The sequence below is a fragment of the Oncorhynchus clarkii genome, chromosome 29, assembly GCF_045791955.1.
Source record: "Oncorhynchus clarkii lewisi isolate Uvic-CL-2024 chromosome 29, UVic_Ocla_1.0, whole genome shotgun sequence".
NCBI classification, from domain to species: domain Eukaryota; kingdom Metazoa; phylum Chordata; class Actinopteri; order Salmoniformes; family Salmonidae; genus Oncorhynchus; species Oncorhynchus clarkii.
This window is the reverse complement of record NC_092175.1, coordinates 17,026,333-17,050,580: the sequence shown is the minus strand read 5'-3', so window position 1 is coordinate 17,050,580 and position 24,248 is coordinate 17,026,333. Positions and strand designations below refer to the sequence as shown.

At 41.9% G+C, this 24,248-nt stretch overlaps 1 protein-coding gene across 10 annotated transcripts in view; it reads left to right on the top strand.

Moving 5' to 3' along the window:
* Positions 1-24,248, top strand: part of LOC139387970 (serine/threonine-protein kinase ULK1-like) — a 48,543-nt gene that overhangs the window by 1,974 nt on the left and 22,321 nt on the right. For 9 of the 10 annotated variants that reach the window (XR_011629236.1, XM_071134412.1, XM_071134418.1 and 6 more), the window contains exons 2-5: positions 3,610-3,702; positions 3,795-3,836; positions 17,867-17,899; positions 22,082-22,118. Coding sequence is in view for 9 of the 10 variants with exons in the window: in XM_071134412.1 (XP_070990513.1) it covers positions 3,610-3,702; positions 3,795-3,836; positions 17,867-17,899; positions 22,082-22,118 (205 nt within the window). In the remaining variant the exon portion in view is untranslated. The remainder of the gene's footprint in view (positions 1-3,609; positions 3,703-3,794; positions 3,837-17,866; positions 17,900-22,081; positions 22,119-24,248) is intronic. The other variant, XM_071134415.1, reaches the window with a different exon arrangement.

Genomic DNA, 24,248 nt, shown 5'->3' with positions numbered 1-24,248 from the left:
TGACCTTGGGCTGAACATAATAATGATAATTCCCTGCTGCGTGCTCCAAAGCTCCTCTCACTCAAATGGCTCCTTCACGTGATTGGGTTTTTCTCACGGGCTACAAGTAAAGACTGACACATCAGGGACGAGGCGCATATTAAAGATCTTGGAAGAACTGTCCACATTTAATTTTCGTCAGCCAACAAGATGAGTAGGCCTAACTAACAGCAAAAGCACTAGCCTATTCCCCATAGTACAAAGGTTTAGCTATTATATTCTGTGCGAGAAAGACATTCCAAACAGTCTGGGATAGTTGTGGGATAGATCCCAAATGAATTCAACCACTAGCATCAACTTTTTGTGAGGCTGACACAGATCAGAACATTTAGCTTAAAATATTGATAAACTGTTAGGCTATTTCTTCACATTATGCAGAAATGCTCACATGGCAGCAGGCTATAAGTGCAAATGTTCCACAATGCGATTTATGTATGTAATGCTTTTATTCTAAAGGTGCATTTTTATGGTGAAAATTATCTTCCCCAAACGTAAAACTCACGTGCTGTGTATGTATGCCAGTTAGGCTCTAAACCTGTTGTAAAGCTGATTTAATGTGCTTAAGTTTAAGAAGTTATTTGGCCACTTTAGTTGTGATGCAAACCTTATCAAAACATATAGGCCTATTGGCTAGACTTCATGAGGAGTGCGGCTATGATTAGAAAAGGAATGCTTTACTTGCATTACTACACACAATCTGGGCATTATTCACAAGCTATAGGCTAATTTTGTCACCCATCGGACTAATCTTGATGTCTTTACATATACTAAATAATATACAGTACCTGTCAAAAGTTTGGACAAACCTACACATTCAAGGGTTTTTCTTTATTTTTTTACCTTTTTCTACATTGTAGAATAATAGTGAAGACATCAAAACTATGAAATAACACATATGACAGCTTTGCACACTTGGCATTCTCTCAACCAGCTTCATGAGGTAGTCACCTGGAATGCATTTCAATTAACAGGTGTGCCTGCATATTGGCTTTGCTTGAATTGCATTGTTGTTTGGGACATTAAAAATATATATTTCTGGCCTCCCGGGTGGCGCAGTGGTTAAGGGCGCTGTGTTAAGAAGCAGTACGGCTGGTTGGGTTGTGTATCGGAGGACGCATGACATTCAACCTTCGTCTCTCCCGAGCCCGTACGGGAGTTGTAGCAATGAGACAAGATAGTAGCTACTACAACAATTGGATACCACGAAATTGGGGAGAAAAAAATATATATATATATATTTCAACATTTGAGGTTGGCAAAATGATCACACCTGTAATAGATCTGTTGTTGTATTACTTGTGAAGCACAGCTGAGAATACATTTAAATAATGTACTTTTTATTTTTATTTTACTGGGCTGATGGTGCCTGCATCTGAGGGTCCGCTCTCCCTTTGCTCCACTGACACTGACCAAAAAAGGACACTGTCTTCCAGCTTATGGCCAAACTCAAGTCGCACCACATAATTTGTGCATGAGGCAGAAATAATATTTGTTACTTCTATGAACAGAGAAAGTGAAATATTCCACAATATTAAAAAAGACCCAAGCCGCTAATAATAATAACAACAATGCAAGCCTACAGATCCACTTTCCTACTCATTCATTACTGCTGCAGTGCTTGTTGTAGCGCTCAGTGGAAATAGGAAGAACGTGCATTTTATGGCTTATACAAGTGTTGAATAGCCTACAAAGTGTTGATAGTGCTGAGTAAGAACTTTAAATATGAACTTACTCATTAAAATAGCATCTCTATTCGTTGACTGTCTTTCTTTAGTCATGGTTTTATACATTTTGAAATCTCACAGTATCAACTTTGCTGTAGCTTTCTTTTATGCCTGCTACGTTACCTCGGACACGGTAATCTGAGCCATCCGATTAGCCAGCAGTAGACCTATAATGGCACTTGATTTACTCTCTGGACCCACCGGGAAGGCAGAGTTTGTACCCTCAGACACATGAAATGGTTAAAAATGGAAACAGTTCTCCTACCCTGCATGCAGGGCAGCTGAATCGATTGCACCTAAAGTCAACAGCCCGACACCAAAAAAATTAAAGTAGGAACACAAGGTTTTATAGTTCGTTTTTTTTACAGAAATGTTTGCAGATTGACTAGGAATGCCTTGGCTGATATTTCTGTGGGCTGTCCCAGGGACCTGGCCACGCAGGGGCGCAGCTTAGAAGGAACATAGATTGTTACCGTGGTTGCGGTCCAAACACTTAAGACACACCCTATCCCCTCAGCCCTCAATTAAGGGGACACTTCTGATGACGTATCAGGACGTCTAACGAGTATACATACACTGACTGGAAATTGGACAACCTGGAAATTCTTCACTCGTTCATCCCGCGATGATTGTGTTTTCAGCCACCAGTAGCTTGTGGGTGCTTTGCTACAGTCAATAATGAGTGCATGTCTACTTATATTGAATATGTAATTATTAATATATGCCTACTGTATTATAGCTAGCAAATTAATTAGCTAACTAACGTTAGCTTGCCTAGCTGGATCTTCTGAAGAAAAATGTTTTCTTTCTGCAATTTCCAAAGGATAACCAAACAAAGTAGCATAGTAGCAACATTTCTAACTTATTTGCATTCGTTTTTACTTAAACTTATATGTTGACTTCTCCATCGATTTTGTTTTGAACTTTTCACTGACTTTTCTTAGCAGATGTGCAATCGTCGCGAATTGAATTATGGGGAGTTTCAGGCCCCGGAGTGTACATAATTGTACACTCGCAAAGCCGACTAAAAACGAGGCCTGAGGGGCTTACGTTGCAAACTTTCCTTGCATGGCTAATCATTTGGACCACCCTCCAAGATGGCGAGGGGGATTCCCCCAAGGGCATAATGCGAGGGTAAGTGGACGAGGGTGTGTCTTTAAGTGTTTGGACCGCAGCCCATGTCTTAAGGCGTCTGCATTCTTTGCTTTTCATCCGGAACAGTTTGCATATATTATGACGCCAATGACATTTTGTGAAGTTTTGGTTTTCAGCACGGGTTTTTGCGGCTGTTCGTGCACACATTTTTCCACCGAGGTAAATCGAAGTCTGTAACCGAAGTCTATGCCCCTTCGTTGGTGATTGGTCAACATTAGGGATTATTCAATGAACTGTTTATCATACGAGAGACGAATAGTTTTCACGCACGTTTTTTTTCACTTGAGATATACTGCACCAAAGATGTTAGATGTAAAATTGCGCGACTAAGAGCTCCTCTGCAAAAAAAACGTCAAAATGAATTATATTTCTTGAGTTATCTTAGATTGATTCAGACTATTTTGAGGAAGTATATACTGGCTACGATGTCTCAAGAATGGCAAACAGTACTATTCCTGCTTTTTTCTCATTTTTCAAACAAAGGTCTTTTAAGGGAGTATGCAAGTCATACTCATTCGGTTTGCCTAGCCACCAGCCGAACCAAAGCACGCATAAGGCTTTATAGTAGGCTACCTTTCCACTTCCTTATGTTCCATGCTTTTTACCGATAAGCATTCATTAAACGGCACCCAGAAAACATTGGGAAAAATGTGTATTATAATTTTTAATAATTATTTTTGTTTGTCTATAGAAACACGACTGGGAGGTGGCTGTGAAATGCATAAATAAGAAAAACTTGGCAAAATCTCAGACCCTTTTGGGAAAAGAGATCAAGATACTCAAGGTAAGACAACCAGTTTTATTATCGATAGTGTATACAGTAAGACTTTCAATTTGAATAGCTGTAAACTTGCATTTCCCATTTATTTTCCCCAGGAACTAAAACATGAGAACATTGTTGCATTACATGACTTTCAGGTATGTATTAAGCCAAATCCTTAAAGGTGCAATATGCCGAAATCTCTCCACCATATCATGTTTGCAAAAATTTGAATAGTTCGCCTAATTTCAGTTTGTGACAAGTGTAGAGAATTATTGTACCATCTAAACTGCTGTGAAAGACATTGTCAATAACCAAAAATATTGTATTTTCAGCTGTTTGAAGCAGGTGTACAAAACCAAAACTTGAGAACTGGAGGCATAGAAATAGCGCACATAGAACATATCTATTTGATGAGAATGACAACTCTATAACTCAAATTTGATTGTCAATTTGGAAGCAACAACATGTCATTTTTTGGACAGCCTGACCAAATTCACACAAATGTGAGTTATAGATCTGTCATTCTCATTGAAACCAAGTCTAAAGTGGTAGATTTGTTCTATGTACCTATTTATATGCTTCCTGGTCTTAAGTTTTAATTTTGGCTTCTTTTACTTTCATTTTATTACACCAGCTTCAAACAGCTGAAAAAAAAAAAAAAATTGGGTTACTGAAAATGTATTTTACAGTTTATATGGTACAATGATTCTCTACATTATACATTGCTTGTTTTGTCACATAAACTGAAGATAGGCTATCTATTCATTTTTTTTGCAAGGGGGGAGGGGTGAAATGCATATTTTGATCCACTTTTGTTTCATGTTATCTTTGTTGCATTACTTGCTGGTTGTTACACGAGTTTGTTGTTCTGTACTGAGCTTCTCTGTACAATTCATTTATCAATCATTATACGACAGGTGGCACTAATCCTGAATTGGTTAAAACCGCATTCCAGCCGGTGTCTTATCTCTCATTTCTTTTAGACTAACATTTAATTTTCAACAGCGGATGTTTGTATGAACCTTGGTGTCTGTCTCTCCGACATTTGCAACATTGTTTCAATATTCAAATTCGATCTCCAGCTGTCCCGTAGTAATGAACTTGTCGGGATGAGGCAGGCAGCGTTTCCCAGCCAGTCGAAATCATGAATCAGCTGGCATAGTTTTTATGGATACATAGTGCCTTCGGAAAGTATTCACACCCCTTGACTTTTTCCACATTTTGATAGGTTACAGCCTTATTCAAAAATGTATTGAATTGTTTTTTTTCCTCATAAATCTACACACAATATCCCATAATGACAAGGCAAAAACAAGTTTTTAGAAATGTTTAATTGATTAAAAATAAAAAAACATAAATATCACATTTTACATAAGTATTCAGGCCTTTTACTCAGTACTTTGTTGAAGCACCTTTGGCAGCGATTACAGCCTTGAGTCTTCTTGGGTATGACGCTACAAGCTTTGCACACCTGTATTTGGGGAGTTTCTCCCATTCTTCTCTGCAGATCCTCTCAAGCTCTGTCAGGTTGGATGGGGAGTGTTGCTGCACAGCTATTTTCAGGTCTCCATAGAAGTTAGATCGGGTTCAAGTCCGGGCTCTGGCTGTGCCACTCAAGGACATTCAGAGACTTGTCCCAAAGCCACTCCTGCGATGTCTTGGCTGTGTGGTTAGGGTCATTGTCCTGTTGGAAGGTGATCCTCCAGTCTGAGGTCCTGAGCGCTCTGGAGCAGGTTTTCATCAAGGATATCTCTGTACTTTGCTCTGTTCATCTTTACCTCGATCCTGACTAGTCTCCCACTGAAAAACATCCCCACAGCATGATGCTGCCTCCACCATGCTTGACCCAAGAGATGGTTTTGGCCATGTGATGAGCAGTGCCTGGTTTCCTCTAGACGTGACACATGCATTGCTTGCTGTTTGGGGTTTTAGGCTGAGTTTCTGTACAGCACTTTGTGATATCAGCTGATATAAGAAGGGCTTTATAAATAAATGTGATTAAATTGATTGATTGACTTGGCATTAAGGCCAAAGTGTTCAATCTTGGTTTCATTAGACCAGATAATCTTGTTACTCATGATCTGAGAGTCCTTTAGGTTAGTTCAAATCAAATCAAATTTTATTTGTCACATACACATGGTTAGCAGATGTTAATGCGAGTGTAGCGAAATGCTTGTGCTTCTAGTTCCGACAATGCAGTAATAACAAGTAATCTAACTAACAATTCCAAAACTACTGTCTTGTACACAGTGTAAGGGGATAAAGAATATGTACATAAGGATATATGAATGAGTGATGGTACAGAGCAGCATAGGCAAGATACAGTAGATGGTATCGGGTACAGTATGTACAAATGAGATGAGTATGTAAACAAAGTGGCATAGTATAGTATAAAGTGGCTAGTGATACATGTATTACATAAGGATACCGTCGATGATATAGAGTACAGTATATACGTATGCATATGAGATGAATAATGTAGGGTAAGTAACATTTATATAAGGTAGCATTGTTTAAAGTGGCTAGTGATATATTTACATCATTTCCCATCAATTCCCATTATTAGTTTTGGCAAACTCCAAGCGGGCTGTCATGTGCCTTTTACTGAGGAGTGGCTTCCATCTGGCCACTCTACCATAAAGGCCTGATTGGTGGAGTGCTATAGAGATGGTTGTCCTTCTAGAAGGTTCTCCCATCCCCACAGAGGAACTCTGGAGCTCTGTCAGAATGACCATTGGGTTCTTGATCTCCTCTCTGACCAAGGCCCTTCTCACCCGATTGCTCAGTTTAACTGGGCGGACAGTTCTAGTTCTAGGAGTCTTGGTGGTTCCAAACTTCTTCCATTTAAGAAAGATGGAGGCCACTGTTCTTGGGTACCTTCAATGCTGCAGAATTGTTTTCGTTTTTGCTCTGACATGCACTGTCAACTGTGGGACCTTATGTGGACCGGTGTGTGCCTTTCCAAATCATTATGTGGGGTGGCAGGGTAGCCTAGTGGTTAGAGCGTTGGACTAGTAACCGAAAAGTTGCAAGACCGAATCCTGAGCTGACAAGGTAAAAATCTCTCGTTCTGCCCCTGAACAAGGCAGTTAACTGTTCCTAGGCCATCATTGAAAATAAGAATTTGTTCTTAACTGACTTGCCTAGTTAAATAAAGGTAAAATAAAATGTCCAATCAATTGACTTTACCACCGGTGGAGTCCAATCATGTTGTAGAACCATCTCAAGGAAGATCAATGGAAACAGGATGCACATGAGCTCAATTTTGAGTCACATAGCAAAGGGTCTGAATACTTATGGAAATAATATTTTACTGTTTTTATTTTGTATAAATTAGCAACAATGTCCAAAAACCCATTTTCGCTTTGTAATTATGGGATAATCAATCAATCAAATGTATTTATAAATCCCTTTTACATCAGCCAATGGAAACCCAGCCTAAAACCCCAAATAGCAAGCAATGCAGAGGTAGAAGCACGGTGGCTAGGAAAAACTCCAAAGAAATGCAGGAACCTAGGAAATAACCTAGAGAGGAACCAGGCTCTGACGGGTGGCCAGTCCTCTTTTGGCTGTGCCAGGAGGAGATTATAACATTACATGGCCAAGATGTTCAAACGTTCATAGACGACCAACCGGGTCAAATAATAAAAATCACAGTGGTTGTAGAGGGTGCAACAGGCCAGCAACCCAGAAGTAAATGTCAGTTGGCTTTTCATAGCCGATCATTCAGAGTTAGAGACAGCAGGTACTCTACCGTACCTGCTGTCTCTAACTCTGAATGATCGGCTATGAAAAGCCAACAGCCAGTTGAAAACAGCAGGTCTGGGACAAGGTAGCACGTCCGGTGAACAGGTCAGGGTTCCATTACCTAGCTCCCCGACACATAAACTATTGCAGCATAGTTACTGGAGGCTGAGACATGAGGGGTCAGGAGACACTGCCACCGTCCGACGATAACCCGGACGCGGCCAACCAGGTAGGATATAACACCACCCACTTTGCCAAAGCACAGCTCCCAGACCACTAGAAGGATATCTTCAACCACCAACTTATTACCCTGAGACGAGGCAGAGTATAGTCCACAAAGATCTCCCCCACGGCACGAACCCGAGGTGGGGCGCCAACCCGGATAGGAAGATCACGTCAGTGACTCAACCCACTCAAGTGACGCACCCCTCCTTGGGACGGCATAGAAGAGCACCAGTAAGCCAGTGACTCAGTCCCCGTAATAGGGTTAGAGGCAGATAATCCCAGTGGAGAGAGGGGAATCGGCCAGGCAGAGACAGCAATGGCGGTTCATCGCTCCAGTGCCTTTCCGTTCACCTTGACACCCCTGGGCCAGACTACCCTCAACCATAGGACCTACTGAAGAGATGAGTCTTCAATAAAGACTTAAAGGTCGAGACAGAGTCTGCGTCTCTCACTTGGATAGGCAGACCACTCCATAAAAATTGAGCTCTATAGGAGAAAGCCCTGCCTCCAGCTGTTTCCTTAGAAATTCTAGGGACAATAAGGAGGCCTGCGTCTTGTGACCGTAGCGTACATGTAGGTATGTATCGCAGGACCAAATCGGAAAGATAGGTAGGAGCAAGCCTATGTAATGCTTTGTAGGTTTGCAGTAAACCCGTGAAATCAGCCCTAGCCTTAACAGGAAGCCAGTGTAGAGAGGCTAGCACTGGAGTAATATGATACATTTTTTATGTTCTAGTCAGGAGCACTAACTGAAGTTTATTTAGTGCGGGTAGCCGGAAAGTAGAGCATTGCAGTAGTCTAATCTAGAAGTGACAAAAGCATGGATACATTTTTCTGCACCATTTTTGGACAGAAAGTTTCTGAGTTTTGCAATGTTATAAAGATTGAAAAAAAAAAGGTGTCCTTGAAACAGTCTTGATATGTTAGTCAAAAGAGAGATCAGGGTCCAGAGTAACGCTGAGGTCCTTCAGTTTTATTTGAGATGACTGTACAACCATCAAGATTAATTGTCAGATCCAACAGAAGATGTCTTTGTTTTTGGGACCAAGAACTAAGATCTCTGTTTTGTCCAAGATTGCTGCCATCCACTTCCTTATGTCTGAAACACAGGCTTTGCGGGGAGGGCAGTTTTGGAGCTTCACCATGTTTCATCGAAATGTACAGCTGAGTATTGTCCGCATAGCAGTGAAAGTTAACATTATATTTCCGAATGACATCACAAAGAGGTAAATATATAGTGAAAATAATAGTGGTCCTAAAACGGAACCTTGAGGAACACCAAAATGTACTGTTGATTTGTCAGAGGACAAACCATCCACAGAGACAAACTGATGTCTTTCCAACAGATACGATTTAAACCAGGGCAGTACTTGTCCATGTAGACCAATTTGGATTTCCAATCTCTCCAAAAGAATGTGGTGATCGATGGTATCAAAAGCAAAAGCCTTGGTCTGACTCCATTAAAAGGTGATTTACCACCTTCACGAGTGCAGTCTCAGTGCTATGATGGCGTCTAAAACCAGACTGAAGCATTTCGTATGCATTGCTTGTCTTCAGGAAGGCAGTGAGTTGCTGCGCAACAGCTTTTTCTAACATTTTTGAGAGGAATGGGAGATTCGATAGAGGCCGATAGAATTTTATATTTTCTGGGTCAAGCTTTGGGTTTTTCAAGAGAGGCTTTATTTCTGCCACTTTTAAAGAGGAGTCCGTAATTTGCTTTCTAATGATCATGATCTTTTCGTCAAAGAAGTTCATGAATTTATCACTGCTGAAGTGAAAGCCATCCTCTCTTGGGGAATGCTGCTTTTTAGTTAGCTTTGCGACAGTATCAAAAATACATTTTGGATTGTGCTTATTCTCCTCAAGTTGGAAAAATAGGATGACCGAGTAGCAGTGAGGACTCTTTGATACTGCACGGTACTGTCTTTCCAAGCTAATTGGAAGACTTCCAGTTTGATGTAGCGCCATTTCCGTTTCAATTTTCTTTAAGCTTAATTCAGGGCTCAGGTATTTTCTGTATACCATCGAGCTTGTTTCTTATGACAAATGTTTTTTTTAGGGGTGCGACTACATCTAGGGTATTACGCAAGGTTAGATTTAGTTCCTCGTTTAAGTGGTTAACCGATTGTTGTACTCTGACGTCCTTGGGTAGGTGGAGGGAGTCTGGAAGGGCATCTAGGAATCTTTGGGTTGTCCGGGAATTTATAGCATGGCTTTTGAGGATCCTTGGTTGTGGCCTGAGCAGATTATTTGTTGCGATAGCAAATGTAATAAAAAGGTGGTCCGATAGTCCAGGATTATGAGGAAAAACATTAAGATTAGTGATGCACCGACATTACATTTTTGGCCGAAACCAATATCCGATATTTTCCTGTTCTGGCCACCCCTCATAGGTTTCTAGGTTTCTTCCTAGGTTCTGGCCTCTAGGGAGTTTTTCCTAGCCACCGTGCTTCTACACCTGCATTGCTTGCTGTTTTGGGTTTTAGACTGGATTTCTGTACAGCACTTTGTGACAGCAGCTGATGTAAGAGGGGCTTTATAAATACATTTGATTGATTTGTGACATGCGCCGAATACAACAAGTGTAGACTTTATCGTGAAATGCTTACTTACAAGGCCTTAACCAACAGTGCAGTTCAAGAAAAATAAAATAATGTAAATGTAAATTGTCCGGTGGCGATTTTATGAATTGTTCAGCAGTCTTATGGTTTGGGGTAGAAGCTGTTGAGGAGCCTTTTGGTCATAGACTTGGCGCTCCGGTACCGCTTGCCATGCGGTAGCAGAGAAAACCGCCTATAACTTGGGTGACTGGAGTCTCTGACAATTTTATGGGCTTTCCTCTGACACCACATATTATATAGGTCCTGGACCTATATATGCCGAGCAGTTGCCATACCAGGTGGTGATACAACCGGTCAGGATACTCTCGTTGGTGCAGCTGTATAATATCCTTTTCAGGATATGGGGACCCATGCCAAATCTGTTCAGTCTCCTGAGGGGGGAAAGGTTTTGTCGTGCCCTCTTCATGACTGTCTTGGTATGTTTGGACCATGGTAGTTTGTTGGTGATGTGGACACCAAGGAACTTAAAACTCTAGGCCCGCTCCACTACAGCCCTGTCGATGTTAATGGGTGTCTGTTCGGCCCACCTTTTCCTGTGGTCCACGATCAGCTCCTTTGTATTGCTCACATTGAGGGAGAGGTTATTGTCCTGGCACCACACTGCCAGTTCTCTGACCTCCTCCCTATAGGCAGTCTCATCGTTGTCAGTGATCAGGCCTACCACTGTTGTCGTCAGCAAACTTAATGATGGTGTTGGAGTCGTGTTTGGCCACGCAGTCGTGGGTGAACAGGGAGTACAGAAGGGGACGAAGTACACATGCCTGAGGGGCCCCAGTGTTAAGGATCAGTGTTGTTGCCTACTATTACCACCTGGGGGTGGCCCATCAGGAAGTCCAGGATCCAGTTGCAGAGGGAGGTGTTTAGTCCCAGAGTCCTTAGCTTAGTGATGAGCTTTGTGGGCCCAATGGGGTTGAACGCTGATCTGTAGTCAATGAACAGCATTCTCACATAGGTGTTCCTTTTGTCCAGGTGAGAAAGGGCAGTATGGATTGAGATTGCGTCATCTGTGGATTTATTGGGGCGGTATGCGAATTGGAGTGGATCTAGGGTGTCCGGGAGGATGCTGTTGATGTGAGCCATGACCAGCCTTTCAAAGCACTTCATGGCTAACAACGTGAGGGCCATGGGGCGGTAATCATTTAGGCAGGTTACCTTTGCTTCCTTGGGCACAGGGACTATGGTGGTCTGCTTGAAACATGTAGGTATTACAGACTCGGTCAGGGAGAGGTTGAAAATGTCAGTGAAGACACTTGCCAGTTGGTCTGTGCATGCTTTGAGTACACGTCCTGGTAATCCGTCTGGCCCAGCGGCTTTGTGAATGTTGACCTGTTTCAAGGTTTTGTTCACATCTGCTACCGAGAGGGTTATCACACAGTCATCCAGAACAGCTGGTGCTCTCGTGCATGCTTCGAAGCAAGCATCAAAGGCATTTAGCTCATCTGGTAGGCTCGTGTCACTGGGCAGCTCGCGTCTGGGTTTCCCTTTTGTAGTCCGTAATAGTTTTCAAGCCCTGCCACATCCGACGTGCATCAGAGCCGGTGTCGTAGGATTCAATCTTAATCCTGTATTGACGCTTTGCTTGTTTGATGGTTCGTCTGAGGGCATAGCAGCATTTCTTATAAACGTCCGGATTAGTCTCCTCTCCTTGAAAGCGGCAGCTCAAGCCTTTAGCTCGATGCGGATGTTGCCTGTAATCCATAGCTTCTTGTTGGGATATGTACGTACAGTCACTGTAGGGACGACGTCACCAATGCACTTATTGATGAAGCCAATGACTGAGGTGGTGTACTCCTCAGTGCCATTGGATGAATCCCGGAACATATTCCAGTCTGTGCTAGCAAAACAGTCCTGTAGTCTAGCATCCGCATCATCTGGACACTTCCGTATAGAGCGAATCACTGGTACTTTCTGCTTTAGTTTTTCCTTGTAAGCAGGAATCGGGAGAATAGAATTATGGTCATATTTGCCAAATGGAGGACGGGGGAGAGCTCTGTATGCTTCTGTGTGTGGGAGTAAAGGTTGTCTAGGATTTATTTTCCTTGGTTGCATATGTGACATGCTGGTAAAAAGTTGGTTAAACTGATTTAAGTTTGCCTGTATTAAGGTCCCCGGCCACTAGGAGCGCCGCTTCTGGGTGAGCATTTTCTTCTTTGCTTATGGCCTTATAGAGTTGGTTGAGAACGGTCTTAGTGCCAGCTTTGTTTTGTGGTGGTAAGTAGACGGCTACGAATAATACAGATTAAATCTCTCTTGGTAGATAGTGCTGTCTACAGCTTATTATAAGGTACTCTATCTCAGGCGAGCAAGACCTCGAAACTTCTTTAAGATTAGACATCGCCCACCAGCTGTTATTGACAAAAAGACACACCCCCACCTCCATACCAGAGGTAGTGTCTCTGTTCTGCCGGTGCATGTAAAGTCCTGCTAGCTCTATATTGTCCGTATCTTCGTTCAGCCGCGTCTCGGTGAAACGTAAGATGTTACAGTTTTTAATGTCCCATTGGTAAGATAATCTTAGTCGTAGGTCGTCCATTTTATTGTCCAATGATTGCACATTAGCAAGAAGAATGGAAGGCAGTGGGAGTTTACTCGCTCGCCTCCGGATTTTCAGCAGGATGCCCGATCTGCGAACCCTTTTCCGGAGTCTTTTCTTCATGCAAAAGCCGTTGATCTGGGCCTGTTCCAATGAAAGCAGGATATCCTTCTCGTTGGACTCGTTAAAGGAAAAAGTTTATTCCAGTCCGCGGTGAGTAATCGCTTTTCTGATGTTCTTTTCGGTCATAAGAGGTGGTAGCAGCAACATTATGTACACAATAAGTAAAAAAATAAGTAACACAAAACGCAAAAAAAAATAGCACAAGTGGTTGGGAGAATGTAAAATGTCAGCCATGTCCATCGGCACCGTCCTTAACACTACACAACACATAACTCAGTCCGGTCGAGCCTCACTAGCCAGATGAAGCTAGCTGGCTGCTTATAACTTTAGCTTTGGGCAACAGGGTTAAGTAGCTGGCTAGCTACTTATTTTCATGAACTGAAGTTCCATTTCAATATGTGAACAACAAGTGGCAACCTAGCTAATACTTACTCACAAGGATTCCTAAATCATTGCTAAGAATAATGAAAATGACTGCAGTTTCTACTGGTCATTGTTTTTAGGCTGGGTAGCTAGGTACCAAGCTAAAGCTAGCTACCCCAGAAGTTGCGGTGGAACAAATGATGCATGTTACCAACGTGGTATTGTAAACCCATCAGTGTTTGCTTGTTTGCAGACTTTTTTTGTACAGCTTTAACAGTGCTACTGTATCTTTTTTGACACGCAAAGACCCAAACAATGTTCCATTGTATGTATGTCGTGAAGCTCATGGCAGTGGCACTATTACTTTGTTACTCCGGTAGGGCAACATCTGAAAAATAGCGCACTTGGTAGTGTGTACCGGTGCTCGACCAGTCGGCGAAAGCCAACATCACCCACGACAGAGAACGATTGATCGTCAAGGGAAATTAATTCCAATATCTTGGCTTTAATGGATTTCGCCTTTGAGTTGTGTCGCTGAAATTTTCTTACTCTTTCAAATGACTGCTCGACTTGTTGACTGCTTGATCCACACAGCAGACGTTGAAGGCTGGAATGCTGTGTTGCACATGTAGCGCAAAAGTTTACGTGGCGTCATTACGTCACATAGGTATGCGCGGTAGCTTTGACATCGGTTTTTAACATCCGCGTTAAACTAGACATCGGGCCGATACCGATGTTGGCATTTTTAGCTAATATCGTCCGATTCTGATAAAAAAAAGTCTGTGGACTTTTCCATGTGAATATTAAAGTCACCAAAAACTTGAATATTATCAGCCATGACTACAAGGTCCAATAGGAATTCAGGGAACTCGGTGAGGAACGCTGTATACGGCCCAGGAGGCCTGTAAACAGTAGCTGGGAAAAGTGATTGAGTAATGTGTGTAGACTGATGAGGACATTGTTTTTGTTTAATCCATTTTAGAATAAGGCTATAACGTAACAAATGTGGAAAAATTGAAGGGGTCTGAATACTTTCCAAATGCACTGTATTTGAAAAAATATACATTTTAGAATTTCGACCAATGAATTGGTCGAAAGAACAGACGACTTTCAGTTTACCAATATTTTTTCCCGCCGGACAGAGTTCCCACACTCTTGCAAGGATACGAACTAGGCTAGGGTAACAGTGTTGTGCAACGGGAAGCTAACCAAAGTCATGAGGCCTACTTTGTGGTCAAACAGAGTGAGACCTATTTGGAAGGGTCCAATTAGAGGGGTAGTGTATTGTCCTACTCTACACTCCAGTTGGTGAGCTCTGTCAATCACTAAAGTGTTAATATGTCCTGTTATCTTGTGTACAGTATCTCAGCCCCTGCAGGATTTTAGAGCAGGGCAGTTTTATCACCTCCCTGGCTGGCATGTAGGCCTACACTTTTCTCGGCACGTAGCACTGGGGAGGAGCGCTGCTTGATTTTACACAGCTGACACTGTTCGTGCTCTGTTATAGGCTGGTCGTCATAAACAGGAGATGTTACCAGGTCAGTAAGCCAAAACCACCTCGGGTAGACAAGTATGTCTGGCCCTGCCTGCCTGGCAAAGCACAATGGAAACCAGACGGCTGGCTTGCTGGCTGCAATCACCAACATGGCCAAAAAGACAACTTCAGAAGCGCTGACTCTGCAGTAGTTAACTCTAGGATGAGCCATTACTCAGCTCTGATTGGCTGTTGAAAGAAACCTAGAGAGGGAGAAAGAGCAGTCATCTGTTGCTATTTGATAAGAGGGCGTTTAAGTGGGCTGCACTGTCTTGTTTTTGTAAGGCCTGTGCTATGGCTGACATGCTGTTGGTAAAAATGAGAGAGACACAATGGTTGTTTGGGCTCAGTAATGCCCATTTGTTTTCAGTGGCAAAAAGCAGCCTAGCTTCTGAGGTTGGCATAATATGGCGTGTGACTCAGGTTTATGACTCTGTTTGTTTATGCTCTCTCGAAGAGCATTAGTTGTGGTTTCAGAGAACAGACTTGTACCCTCTTTTTAACAGTGAACCTCCCTGGTGATCCAATATTTTGCCTTTGTCAGCCAAGTCGAGCTGTCCCCCCCCCCCACCACAAAATCCAATTAGTTGTAATGCAGACTCAGCCTGATGTGCCAACTTGTAGCTATGGGCGACGACTGGCCTATTAGTTCTGAAAGTGTCATTTTCCTGTTTGTCATGCACCCCCCCATCTTGTTTGCTCTTGATATGGCTCTGTGGCCTAATCCTTGCTCTCAGTATGATGTGCGATGAGCTCAGTTCTATTGTTGTAGAGAACCCTGATATTGATCCTCTTTACATTTAGCTGAGTGAGTGTGAAGACTCAGACAATCACTTTAGCTTTAGCATAGTTCACACTTCAACCGGCACAGCGGGGAGGTTTTGTGGCCTCTTGACCACTCCTGTTCAGCGCTAACCTCCGTGACTTCCGAGCAGACATGGCCCATACCTTAACCCTGTTGACTCAGCATGGATGACCCAGAGATTTAGGCTAGCGAGTAGCGACGTGTCATTAACTCTTTACCTCCGGGTTGAGCTTAAACCACTTGAAAGGTCAGTAGTCATTATAGTGGATGATTTCAAATAAGATGGGAACATAAGTTCCAGTGAGGTAGACTTTTATTTGACGAACATCAACTTCTAACTGAACATATCTTTCTCCTGAAGTGTCCCTGTTCACAGTAGTCATCACTTTTCATTTACCTCTCCTACTTCAGGGAAACGGTAACCATCTAGTTATGTCACCGAGCACAAGTATGTACAGTGCCTTGCGAAAGTATTCGGCCCCCTTGAACTTTGCGACCTTTTGCCACATTTCAGGCTTCAAACATAAAGATATAAAACTGTATTTTTTTGTGAAGAATCAACAACAAGTGGGACACAATCATGAAGTGGAACGGCATTTATTGGATATTTCAAACTTTTTTAACAAATCAAAAACTGAAAAATTGGGCGTGCAAAATTATTCAGCCCCTTTACTTTCAGTGCAGCAAACTCTCTCCAGAAGTTCAGTGAGGATCTCTGAATGATCCAATGTTGACCTAAATGACTAATGATGATAAATACAATCCACCTGTGTGTAATCAAGTCTCCGTATAAATGCACCTGCACTGTGATAGTCTCAGAGGTCCGTTAAAAGCGCAGAGAGCATCATGAAGAACAAGGAACACACCAGGCAGGTCCGAGATACTGTTGTGAAGAAGTTTAAAGCCGGATTTGGATACAAAAATATTTCCCAAGCTTTAAACATCCCAAGGAGCACTGTGCAAGCGATAATATTGAAATGGAAGGAGTATCAGACCACTGCAAATCTACCAAGACCTGGCCGTCCCTCTAAACTTTCAGCTCATACAAGGAGAAGACTGATCAGAGATGCAGCCAAGAGGCCCATGATCACTCTGGATGAACTGCAGAGATCTACAGCTGAGGTGGGAGACTCTGTCCATAGGACAGCAATCAGTCGTATATTGCACAAATCTGGCCCTTATGGAAGAGTGGCAAGAAGAAAGCCATTTCTTAAAGATATCCATAAAAAGTGTTGTTTAAAGTTTGCCACAAGCCACCTGGGAGACACACCAAACATGTGGAAGAAGGTGCTCTGGTCAGATGAAACCAAAATTGAACTTTTTGGCAACAATGCAAAACGTTATGTTTGTAAAAGCAACACAGCTCATCACCCTGAACACACCATCCCCACTGTCAAACATGGTGGTGGCAGCATCATGGTTTGGGCCTGCTTTTCTTCAGCAGGGACAGGGAAGATGGTTAAAATTGATGGGAAGATGGATGGAGCCAAATACAGGACCATTCTGGAAGAAAACCTGATGGAGTCTGCAAAAGACCTGAGACTGGGACGGAGATTTGTCTTCCAACAAGACAATGATCCAAAACATAAAGCAAAATCTACAATGGAATGGTTCAAAAATAAACATATCCAGGTGTTAGAATGGCCAAGTCAAAGTCCAGACCTGAATCCAATCGAGAATCTGTGGAAAGAACTAAAAACTGCTGTTCACAAATGCTCTCCATTCAACCTCACTGAGCTCGAGCTGTTTTGCAAGGAGGAATGGGAAAACATTTCAGTCTCTCGATGTGCAAAACTGATAGAGACATACCCCAAGCGACTTACAGCTGTAATCGCAGCAAAAGGTGGCGCTACAAAGTATTAACTTAAGGGGGCTGAATAATTTTGCACGCCCAATTTTTCAGTTTTTGATTTGTTAAAAAAGTTTGAAATATCCAATAAATGTCGTTCCACTTCATGATTGTGTCCCACTTGTTGTTGATTCTTCACAAAAAAATACAGTTTTATATCTTTATGTTTGAAGCCTGAAATGTGGCAAAAGGTCGCAAAGTTCAAGGGGGCCGAATACTTTCGCAAGGCACTGTATGTGCCTTCAACACCTCCTGCTCTATAACACACAGTCACAACATTCTCCTATTGTAAGTGTTGACATGCTAAAACCCCAGACACCTGTATTGTTGTTTTTCTCTTGTCGTCTGCCACAACCCTGACTTGCGTTTGTTTCTCTCTCTCTAGGAAACGGCCAGTTCTGTGTACCTGGTCATGGAGGTAAGCTACTGGTGTCATTTCTGTCTTTGGCCCTTGTTTTGGTGTCAGGTTCAACACACACACTCCTGCTCCAACTCAGTGGTTCTCATCCCGGTGGCCGCAAGAAGGTTTTGATCGAGGTCGCAAGTGTGGGAAAAATACTTATTTTTTTCTATATATGTTAATAGGCTACATATACCTATTTTATATTTATGTCTTTGCCTATTCTATTTGGTTACTAACATAGGCCTATGGTATTGCACCAAATTCTTGTCTCAAAGACATAACTTGCTTCAGAACCAAAATGTTGTGTGTCTTTACTGTTGACCAATGACCAGTCATCAGCATTGGCGCGCAAAGGCACTTGTTTTATTTTCTCCGGTTTTGTCTGGCAAAAACAGAGTAGGCCTACACTTATATTCTCCATATAAAATACAGTTTAGCAATCTGCTACTGACGCATCTTTACCAGAACAATAGGCTACCTGGTGATTTCATTGATTATTTTCATATTTCAGATAGGCCTTGTTTGGGAGGCTACTGGCTATATACAGTGCATTTGGAAAGTATTCAGACCTCTTGACTTTTTCCACATGTTATGTTACAGCCTTATCCTAAAATGTATTAAATTGTATTTTTCCCTCATCAATCTACACACAATACCCCATAATGACACAGCAAAAACAGGTTTTTAGACATTTTTGAAAATGTATTAAAAAACTTAAATATAGCTTTACTAGGTAAAGCTTTGTTGAAGCACCTTTGGCAGCAATTACAGCCTCAAGTATTCTAGGGTATGAAGCTACAAGCTTGGCACACCTGTATTTGGGGAGTTTCTCTCACTCTTCTCTGCAGATCCTCTCAAGTGTCAAGTTGGATGAGGAGCGTCGCTGCACAGCTATTTTCAGGTCTTTCCAGAGATGTTTGATCGGGTTCAAGTCCAGACTCTGGCTGGGCCACTCAAGGACATTCAGAGACTTGTGTCGAAGCCACTCCTGTGTTGTCTTGGCTGTGTGCTTAGGGTCATTTTCCTGTTGGAAGATGAACCTTCGTCCCAGTCTGAGGTCCTGAGCGCTATGGAGCAGGTTTTCATAACGGACCTCTCTGTACTTTGCTCCGTTCATCTTTCCCTCAATCCTGACTAGTCTCCCTTTCCCTGCCGCTGAAGAACATCCCCACAGCATGATGCTGCCACCACCATGCTTCACCGTAGGGATGGTGCCGGGTTTCCTCCGGACGTGACGCTTGGCATTCAGACCACAGAATCTTGTTTCTCATGGTCTGAGAGTCCTTTAAGTGCATATTTGGCAAACTACAAGTGGGCTATCATGGGACTTTTACTGAGGAGTGGCTTCTGTCTTTTTTACAAATATTTTTAGGCACCTCAGTTAAGAACAAATTCTTATTTACAATGACGGCCTACCCCGGCCAAACCTGGATGACGCTGAGCCAATTGTGCACCACCCTACGGGACTCCCAATCACAGCCGGATGTGTCACTCTACCATAAAGGCCTGATTGGTGGAGTGCTACAGAGATGGTTGTCCTTCTTGAAGGTTCCACAGAAGAACTGTGGAGCTCTGTCAGAGTGACCATCGGGTTCTTGGTCACCTCCCTGACCAAGTCCCTTCTCTCCCGATTGCTCAGTTTGGCCTGGCGGCCAGCTCTAGGAAGAGTCTTGGTGGTTCCAAACTTCTTCCATTTAAGAATGATGGAGGCCACTGTGTTCTTGGAGACCTTCAATGCTGCAGATGTTTTTGGTATCTTTGCCCAGATCTGTGTCTCAACACAATCCTGTCACGTAGCTCTTCGGGCAATTCCTTAGACCTCATGGCTTGGTTTTTGCTCTGACTTGCGCTGGCAACTATGGGACCTACAGTTGAAGTAGGAAGTTTACATACACTTTAAAACTCATTTTTAAACCACTCCGCAAATGTCTTGTTAACAAACTATGGTTTTGGCAAGTCAGTTAGGACATCTACTTTGTGTAAGACACAAGTAATTTTTCCAACAATTGTTTACATACTGATTATTTCCCTTAGAATTCACTGTATCACAATTCCAGTGGGTCAGAAATGTACATACACTAGTTTGACTGTGCATTTAAACAGCTTGGAAAATTTCAGAAAGGGATGTCATGGCTTTAGAAGCTTCTGGTGGGCTAATTGACATCATTTGAGTCAATTGGAGGTGTACCTGTGGATGTATTTCAAGGCCTACCTTCAAACTCCGTGCCTTTTTGCTTGTCATCATGGGGAAATCAAAATAAATCAGCCACAACCTCAGAAAAGAATTGTAGACCTCCACAATTCTGGTTCATCCTTGGGAGCAATTTCCAAATGCCTGAAGGTACCACGTTCATCTGTACAAACAATAGTATGCAAGTATAAACACCATGGGACCACGCAGCCATCAAATCGTTAAGGAAGGAGACACGTTCTGTCTCCTAGAGATGAACGTACTTGTGAAGATGCTGGAGGAAACAGGTACAAAAGTATCTATGTCTACAATAAAACTAGTCCAATATCGACATAACCTGAAATGCCGCTCAGCAAGGAAGAAGCCACTGCTCCAAAACCACCATAAAAAAAGCCAGACTACGGTTTGCAACTGCACATGGGGACAAAGATCATACTTTTTGGAGAAATGTCCTCTGGTCTGATGAAACAAAAATATAACTGTTTGGCCATAATGACCATCGTTATGTTTGGAGGAAGAAGGGGGATGCTTGCAATTCGAAGAACATCATCCCAACCGTGAAGCAAGGGGGTTGCAGCATCATGTTGTGGGGGTGCTTTGCGGCAGGAGGGACTGGTGCACTTTACAAAATAGATGGCATCTTGAGGCAGGAAAACTTTGGATATATTGAAGCAACATCTCAAGACATCAGTCAGGAAGTTAAAGCTTCGTCGCAAATGGGTCTTCCAAATGGACAATGACCCAAGCATACTTCCAAAGTTGTGGCAAAATGGCTTAAGGATAACAAAGTCAAGGTATTGGAGTGGCCATCATGAAGCCCTGACCTCAATCCCATAGAAAGTTTGTGGGCAGAACTGAAAAAGCGTGAGCAAGCAAGGAGGCCGACAAACCTGCCTCAGTTACACCAGCTCTGTCAGGAGGAATGGGAAAAAATTCACCCAACTTATTGTGGGAAGCTTGTGGAAGGCTACCCGAAACGTTTGATCCAAGTTAAACAATTTAAAGGCAATGCTACCAAATACTAATTGAGTGTATGTAAACGTCTGACCCACTGGGAATGTGATGAAAGAAATAAAAGCTGAAATAAATCATTTTCTCTACTATTATTCTGACATTTCACATTCTTAAAATAAAGTGGTGATCCTAACTGACCTAAGACAGGGAATTTTTACTCTGATTAAATGTCAGGAATGGTGAAAAACTGGGTTTAAATGTGTTTGGCTTAGGTATATATAATCTTCTGACTTCAACTGTATATAGACCGGTGTGTGCCTTTCCAAATCATGTCCAATCAATTGAATTTACCACAGGTAGACTCCAAGTTGTAGAAACATCTCAAGGATGATCAATGGAAACACTATGCACCTGAGCTCAATTTCGAGTTTCATAGCAAAGGGTTTGAGTATGTTGTAACTTTAATGTGTTACAGAGTTAATGTTTAAGTTTATTCTTTGAGCTGTATCTAAAGATATTTCTTTAGATTTATTTGCATATGTAATTGTATTGGGTTGTGTTGAATTACGCTTTTTGACTGCAAGTCCCAGAATGCCTTGCGAGATGAATGAGTGATAACGCGCCAATTATGTGCAGGTGCTTGTGATTGTGGCTGACTTTCCGATAGCATCTTACCTGCATTGCTCTGTACCAAAACAATTATTGTTAAATGTAACGTAAACAAGTATTCTTACTAAAATAAGCTTTCGTATCAAAACCGACGTCCCGAGTCATTACTAAGAAGTTAGTTAATCTAAAAGAATATTAATGTAAGTAAGGTATTTCAGTTTTTTATTTGAAATACATTTTCAAAAATGTCTATACACCTGTTTTCGCTTTGTCATTATGCGGTGTTGTGTGTAGATTGATGAGTAAAAAAAATATTTTTTTATCAATTTTAGAATAAGGCTGTAACGTAACAAAATGTGGGAAAAGTGAAGGAGTCTGAATACTTTCCGAATGCACTGTATGTCTCCTAATGTCATTATTTTTTTATCTCCCTCTCTTTCTAGTACTGCAATGGTGGGGACCTGGCGGACTATCTGCACTGTAAGTGGACTGTGTCATTGGTCAAACGCCCAGGGAAGCTCTTGGGTCTTTCTTGAATTAAGGTGGCATTTGTGCATAGCATTTTGGAGAAAAAAATGAACTGTCATCTTCTAAATCAACTTACCTGGTAGCTCAATGACTTCAAATAATATGTTCCATTATGATTACATTGTGTCACCAGTAGGAGTACTAACTCCAATGAGACGTTTTAGGTTTGTGAGAATTTTCTGAAATGGAGGGAATGTTCTAAGGTCATTAGTGATATGATTAATCATTTTACTCACAATGTTATTTACTTTCATTTAAATTGAGTAACGTCAAGTGACACTTTGGATTTAGACACCAAATTATCAATGGAATCTTACAAATAATGACATAATAAAAGGGTTGTGATTAGCTAATAATTTTCTTTAATGTAGACCCCTCCCCCAATAAGTTTGCCACAGGAGAGAATGCTCAAGGTCCTAAATGTTTGTAATGAGTGATTTTCAAGGCGGTAACACCAATGACACATTATACTAGTAAAATAAATAGGTATTTGAATAGCCTTTTTTTTCTTGATCTATACAATATATTAAATACTTTTTTTCACTTTCTAGCATTCAAGATAAACAGATATCTCTCAAGCAGGACACACACACATAGGATTGTCTACCAATCGCCAGCCAAGGGTAATTAGCACCTCTGAACAGTGTCAGCAGTCAATCTCTTTTGTGTTCACACAACAAAGACCTTGAAGTCGTCAGCCACAAAGCTTTGTTAAAATACTCCAAACCATAATGTGGCAGAAGCGTTGTTTGGCAATGCATGTCTGTTTGGCAATGCATGCACGTGTTGCTTAGTTTATGGTCTAGATTCCAATGTTGGCTAGCTAGCTGAGCTAATGTTGCTATTTTGTAGAAAGCCCTTGTTGAGACTAGCCAGATGGCCAAAGCTAGATAAATACCTAGTAAAACGAAGAAGAAACTTTTGAATCACTCTCCATAATCCCATACTCCCAGTGCCAGCCCATTGCCAAATGTTTAAATAACTAGCTAATGTTAGCATATTCACTTGCTACCACAACATTATGTGCTAGCTAGCTAGAAAATGTGTTTACTTCCCTGTTACTGAGTATTTTTCCTTTGCCAAGATAATCCATCCACCTGACAGGTGTGGCATATCAAGAAGCTGATTGAACAGCATGATCATTACTCAGGTGCACCTTGTGCTGGGGACGATAAAAGGCCATTCTAAAATATGCAGTTTTGTCACACAACACAATGCCACAGCTATCTCAGGTTGCCCAGTAATCTGAAATCAATAGATTATGGCATAAATTAATTTATTTCAATTGACTGATTCCCTTATATGAACTGTAACTCAGTAAAATCATTGAAATTGTCGCATGTTGCGTTAATTGTCGCAATACTTAGGGCTTTTTTTCCCCTTTTTGTTGTCACTCCTGTTGGCTCCCTCACCTGGGGTGGGGTTGGTGTTCTCTGATTGGCGCAAAATAAATTTTTTACCCCACTGACAAGCATTGCAGAATTTGCACGTTTGTCGCTACAACCGGGTCGGCACACAGCATGGACCAATTTGTTTTAACAAGAGAAGGAACGGAGGCCGTTCTATGTTTTATGCTTAAATGCCGAAAACATATCACGACAACTCTACATATCACTACAGGGACCCTAAGTACCTTAAACAAAGCATTGTTACATAATGTTTTGCAGTATAAAGGACTTCCATTATGTTTTATCATTGATAAACAGTTCAAAATAAAAATATGCCACTGTAATTCAAGGACAACCCTCCCATTAGAATTGCTTGCTAGACATTCCTTAATTTGGGCCTCTGTGGCACATAGTGGGGCAAACTCAATGGGGGAAGGTTTCAGAGCGCACCATGACTGGAGCTGGCTTGTGTGGTTAAAGCCTCGGTCAATTGAAAGTCACCTAGAGCATTGAGGCAAACTATCAGAATAAGGGTATGTTAGAAAAGTGAAAATGAAAGCCAGGATAATGTAACATTGGATAATGAGGGTGTGGGTTGAACCAACCAGGTCCTGAATTTAGCACAGAAAGTTTAGGCCTTGTCTCCCTGGGCTGCTTATTTATTTAGACTACAGTCCCAGGCTTCAGAGAAGCT